Here is a 6,000-nt window from a genome sequence, read left to right as displayed (position 1 = left end):
TTTTTTTTTTTTAAAGCGAGTCCATCAAGAAAACAGCGTTGCCCCTACAATGCTGTAGGTCCGGCTGCAGCCATCTTTAGGAGGTTGAGTTGCCCTCTCCCTCACAAACAGTAACTTCAGGGGCTTGACCTGGCGGGGAAGCGTCTCTTCGGGTTTGACGGCACACACTAGAGTGAGTGAAAGCCCTCGGCCACAATGAAGTTTGCTGATTGTGGGACATTCTTGGTTTTCTTATTTCCTGTCTTCTAAATAAAAAGACATTCCTGGGGGGGGGACAGAAGGCAGAGTCAGTATCCCCAGACCAAGGCGAGTTACAGCTCCCACCTGCCCATAAGAGCTCACCACCTACAGCTGGGCTGGGAAAACTTTTTGGGCCAAGGGTTGCATCTGGGTGGGGAAATTGTATGCAGGGCCGGGGCAGGGTGTTGGGGTGTGGGAGGGGGTGCGGTGTGCAGGAAAGGGCTCAGGGCAAGGGATTGGGGCAGAGGAGGGGTGCAGGGTGTGGAAGGGGGCTCAGGGCAAGGGATTGGGGCAGAAGAGGGTGCAGGGTGTGGAAGGGGGCTCAGGATAGGGGGTTGGGGTGCAGGAGGGGGCTCAGGGTAGGGGTGTGGACTGTGGGAACGGGCTCAGGGTTGGGGTGCAGGAGAGGTGTAGCAGGGAGCTCAGGGTAGGAGGTTGAGGCAGAGGAGGGGTGCAGGCTGTGGAAGGGGGCTCAGGGTAGGGGTACAGGAGGGGTGTAGCAGGGAGCTCAGGGTAGGGGGTTGGGGTGCAGGAAAGGTGCGCAGTGCAGGCAGGGGGCTTAGGGCAGGGAGTTGTGGGGCGGGGTGCAGGAGGGGGGGCAGTGGCATGCACTGAGGCCAGGGCAGGCTCTCTGCATACCTGCCTTGGCTCCGCACCACTCCAGGAAGTGCGGCAGCCCCTGGGGGAGGGACAGTGGGGGGAGGACTCCGCATGCGCTGCCCTTGCTGCGCCTCCAGGTACCACCCCCGAAGCTCCCATTGGCCGTGGTTCCCCGTTCCTGGCCAATGGGAGCTGCGGGGGGCGGTGCCTGGAGGCAAAGGCCCAGGGTCCACAGGGACGTTGGGCCAGCCGCTGTTGAGAGCAGCGTGGGGCCCGCGGGGCAATCCTGTGGGCCGGATCCAAAGCCCTGAGGGGCCGGATCTGGCCGCGGGCCGTAGTTTGCCCACCCCGACCTAGAACCTATGGAGTGCCGTAAATACAGAGTAACCCCACAGAAGTCCGTGGAATTACACGGCTGCGACCGAGCTGAGAGGCTGAAAGCGGCACCAAAGGCACTCAACAAAGCTTTTGTTGTCTTTCCAATGCTAACTGAGTGGTGGTGAATAGCCGCCCTGGGGTGAGCTTCTCTAGCCACGTGGGCAGGAGCAATGCCCGAGCCTGCCACCTAGCCAACGTGATTCGCTCCTGACCTGAAAGGCCCCCTCGAGGAGGATGGATTTAGACCTTGGTCTATTTGCTGAGACCAAGGAGTGCAGCTGATTTGTCACCCATCCATTGGGAACGCCCTTAGTTTCATACTGACAATCAAGCTGCCCTCAGAAGGTCAAGACGACACATCCAGTTGGGTTGAACCGGAACGCACAGCCCAGCTGTGAAAGACCCCATTATCCCCGGCTGTCACTGGCCCTTTACAGACGAAATCGCTGCTGAAGTGAACAGCTGGGGGGTGCCAACAGGTGAGGGCAGCTCCCAAGTCAGCAGTGCCGCATCGCGCACACATCGCGCTAGACATCCTGGCTTCCCACCAGCCAGCGCTCTGAGGCCCAGCAGGCCTCTTGCTTTCCCAGAGAGCCGCCCCCCTGCCTGGCAAACAGCCTCAGGAGTCCATCACGCACAGGGTGCTGGGTGATTCTGTCCATCTGCCCCTGGCCGTGCGTTGGGTCCACAGCACATGCCAGAGAAACGCTCGAGGCAGCTACTCCCTTTGGTTACATGTGCAACACCTAGTAGCCAGTGTCCGGGGATGGGCTTAGCGTGCTGGGACCTGGGCGCGGCGCACAGATTGCGTCTGAAGTCGAGGGTTTCCAGACATCTGCCATCGACCAGCCTTTCACCCCAGACATGGTCTAGGATGGATTCGCTTCAATCCATGGGCCTCAGGCTGTCTTCTCTACCTCGGTGACCCAGGAGTCTCACAACCAACCACCTCTTAGCATTTCTCAGGGTTACCGCTCTTATCGCCCGCTGGCAACCAACGGGTTAATTTGTACTACAGGCCCCAACCCTGCCCCCCCGAAGTGGGCAGTAGAGGGGGCCAGGGGGCCCTCACTGTGAGGTGTCCACCCAGACCTGGAGCATGACCAGACGGCACCTACTCACCTTGGAGACAGGCACAGAGTGGGCGCGCGAGCTATCGAAACAACCGGGTGAAGTCCCTCAGGGCCCAGCACACTTGTTTACATTCCTCAGCACTGAAAGACAAGGGTGGTTGTTAGGGGAAGGGAGGGTCCCGGCTGAAGCTGGGAGACGCTACAGGAAGTCAGGCCTGTTCAGGCACCCCCCTCCCCCCGGGACAGACAGCAGCCTGCCACATCACAGCCGCTGATTTCCCACCGTAGCGCCCTGGGGCTGAGCGGAACTTGACCGACCCTTCTGAACGCTCAGGCGGCCTGACCGGGTTTCAGCGAGGAGACGCTGCGTGCGATTGTGTGGGGGTCCCAGCACAGCACTGGGGGGCGGGAGCTCGCGGGCGTGAGTGGCTCAGCTTTCCCAAGGGCAAGGTAGGAACGCCGCCACCTGCCTCCCAAGAAGGGCTGGGAGGGCCGGCTGCAGACAGGAGAAAGCTAAGCAGGAAAACTGAGAAGGGGGGTTGATGGAATCCCAGAATGACAAGGGCCCTGGCCCCACTCTGGGCCACTGACTTTCTGACTGACAGAGACACAAGGCTGGAGTTTCACAAGGGTGTGAAAGAGCTGGAGGAGCAGGCCGGGACGTGCTGATCTGATCTACCCCTTTACCGCTGGGGAGGAACACAACGCCCATGTGCAGGCCTGGGCAGAGCCCTCAGCCCATGCAAACTGGAGCGGCTGAGTCACAGGGCAGAGAAGCCTGAGGTGAGCGTTTGAGGGCCATGTCCAGACTTGTGAAGGAATCCCAGAACTCGCCCTGCTTCGGAGCAGGGCAGCCAGTCACCTAACTCCCTGCGGTTTCCCCTCCTCTGTGACACACTGCATGGCCTGACGGGAGAGGAGAAAAACCTGTTCAGCGATGGAAAAGGAGGGGACTCCAGACCCCAGCGGGGGCTTTCTGCCATTCCCGATCACCGGCGGGACAGATCACAGCCTCGGTTTGTACAGAGCTTTCAGGGGGTTGGGAATTCAAGAGCCGATTCTTCCCCCAGGAAAACCCAGCCCAGATACGCTGCACAGGCACTGGCGGAGGGACCCCCCCACGATGAAGGGGCGAGAGCACCTGGTCCCGAGACACCTGCACTGGCACTAAAACCAGAACCCTGGTCGCTGGACGCCAGCCCTGTGCTGTAACCCGGGGGGCTCCTCCGGCACTCTGGGGGGATGTGCTGTGATCCGGATCACCGGAAATCAAAGGGTTAATGGGGGGAGGGTCACGAAGCCTCCAGGGAACAAGCTCCTTCCAACCACCGGTTATTTCCCAACACTGCCCAATTAGGCAGGGCTGAAGGGCACTAAGGGTATGTCTACTACCCACCGATCCGGCAGGTAGTGAAATCGATCTATCGGGGGTCGATTTATCGCGTCTAGATGAGATGCGATAAATCGATCCCCGAATGCAACTGTTGCCTATTCCAAACGATTGTCCTCGCTACCCAAACGGCAGAGCAGCATCTTCACTCAACGCCTAGTAATCAGACACCTCCACTGCTTGTGATAACGGGAGCCATCCACTTGCAGAGAGTTCTAGCAGACATCAAGGCCAACATTTTCAAACATGGGGGCTCTCAAATTCCCATCTCAACGTGGGGCGTTATTTTCGGAGGGGCTGAGCAATCACAGCTCCCACTGAGTCAGCCTCTCGGAGAAGCCGAATCACAGGCATCAATCCTTTGACAGTCACAGAACACGGCAGAGACTCAGGACAATCTGTTTGTAAGTGACAGTGACTGGGTCAGGAGCTAGCGGACCGGAATGGTGCAGCCGAGCACGCAGAGCTCTGCAGTAACTCTGGTCTAACCCTGGCAGCTGCAGACTCCCTCTGACTTGTGAATGGAAGATGGGACTTTCCTCACAGGCGCGGGGTGCATGCATACGGGGCGATATCGTTTAGAAGTTTTACCCCCGTCGACTGATGCTTCATGGTCTTGCTCATCTGTAAGAGCTTTTCCTGGTTGCCTCGGGGACCCAGAGAAGCGCAGGGGCTGACAGCGGGGGGCAGGTTTAGTCTACGTTTACATTTAAAGCTTTCCGTAATAAAGGAGGATTTTAGGTTGACCCCTGGGTTTTATCAGCTGAAGAGTCTGCACGTATCACAAGGCACTCTCAGCACAAGAACCACCAGGGCAGACTCCTGGGGCGCTGGCTTTAGCGGAAGGGACACCTCTGGCAGCCATTGCAGTACAATACAGATCACCGGATTTGGGGTCAGGAAGGAATTTCCCCCCAGGTCAGATTGAGAGAGCCTCAGGGTGGGGGGGTAGTTCATCCTACTCTGCAGCACGGGGCACTTGTTGATTTCAACTAGAGTAAATGGTGGATTCTCGGTATCTTGAAGCCTTTAAACCATGATGTGAGGACTTCAGTAACTCAGCCAGAGGTGAGGGGTCTATTACAGGAGGGGGTGGGTGAGGTTCTGTGGCCTGCGCTATGCAGGAGGTCAGACTAGATGACCACGATGGTCCCTTCTGGCCTTAAAGCCTTGGACGATTGAGTGGACAGCCACACTGAACGGCCCAGTGGCAGGTCTGTTGCTGACCCTAGAGAGGTGCGGGGGGACGACTCATGGTAACACCTTTGTGAACAAGGGCATCCTGCCAACGTGGAGTTCACTCACCTAGTCACCTCCTTGTGAAAGTCCGTAAGTTGTTTGTGCGTCACTTGGATGGCTCCTCCGGTTGTTTCCTTTGGTAAACCCTTCAGTGAATTCTCTAGCCAGCGACAAAATGTCTGGCATGGGAGGAAGGAAAAAGTTAAACATTTTATTGCTGCAAAAAGAAATCGAGACCAAGTTCTGGGTTCAGGTGCTGGCAGGCCCTGCATCCCCAGGCAGCCTAGGAAAGAGGGCCTATTTTTAAGTTTCATTTTTATGTCTCTGTATTGCCAGAATGAATCATTCCAAGTGACTACCGAACCCTGCACGTGCCCAGATACTGCTCGGAATGATTCACAACCCAGCAGGGATAGACTCAACTCGGGTTGAGCAAGGATTGCGTTCTGTTGCAGCGGCTATCAGCCCTCAGGCACATCAGGAGCGCAAGCTTCCTGGGCTGGCTGAGAACGGAGAATCAACTTCTGAGGGAGGGTGGAGAGAGAGGATCTGAAGCAAGTCTTGAAGCAGGAAGGAGTGGGGACAAAGTAGAGAGATGGACAAGCCAGCTAGCAAGAATCACTGAGCTAAAAGCACTGGGATTGGAGCACTTGAGGGAGGGGGAGTAGGGGGTGGGCGCTAATCTTCACTGCTGTAACTGAAGAGGACACAAGTTTTTTTTATTCAGCCTGGTGAAATTGACCCTTGATGTTCTGACAGCCGCTAATCGCTAGCTCCACCTTTCGTTCGATTGCATCCCTTGAATCCCCCGGGCAGGCCAGGGTCTCCCAGTGCCAACACCGGGCTCACTGCAGTCACGCGTTCTACTTCTACTACGGTTTCTTTCTGGGGGCGGCCCAGCCAACCTTACCGGCCGGTCGATCTGCATGATCTCCCAGAGCACCTCGGCGACGTCGGGCAAGGTGTAGGGCGGCAGGCAGAAGCAGCAGGTGTGCAGCAGCTGGCTCACGAGCTGCTGGCCCAGCTGGTTCATCACTTGCCCGATCAGCTCCTTCCGCAATTCAAAGTCCTCTTCGTGCT

At 57.6% G+C, this 6,000-nt stretch overlaps 1 protein-coding gene across 1 annotated transcript in view; it reads right to left on the bottom strand.

The window, feature by feature from the left end:
* Window positions 1-6,000, bottom strand: part of TNPO3 (transportin 3) — a 46,189-nt gene continuing 40,189 nt past the window's right edge. The window contains exons 20-23 of the mRNA XM_034763659.1: window positions 5,831-5,998; window positions 4,987-5,099; window positions 2,341-2,432; window positions 1-263 (exon numbers count right to left, since the gene is read on the bottom strand). Of these exons, the coding sequence (XP_034619550.1) occupies window positions 2,372-2,432; window positions 4,987-5,099; window positions 5,831-5,998 (342 nt within the window). The 3' untranslated portion in view covers window positions 1-263; window positions 2,341-2,371. The remainder of the gene's footprint in view (window positions 264-2,340; window positions 2,433-4,986; window positions 5,100-5,830; window positions 5,999-6,000) is intronic.

This window comes from Trachemys scripta, chromosome 1, assembly GCF_013100865.1.
Source record: "Trachemys scripta elegans isolate TJP31775 chromosome 1, CAS_Tse_1.0, whole genome shotgun sequence".
NCBI classification, from domain to species: domain Eukaryota; kingdom Metazoa; phylum Chordata; order Testudines; family Emydidae; genus Trachemys; species Trachemys scripta.
This window is presented reverse-complemented; position numbering and strand designations above follow the sequence as displayed.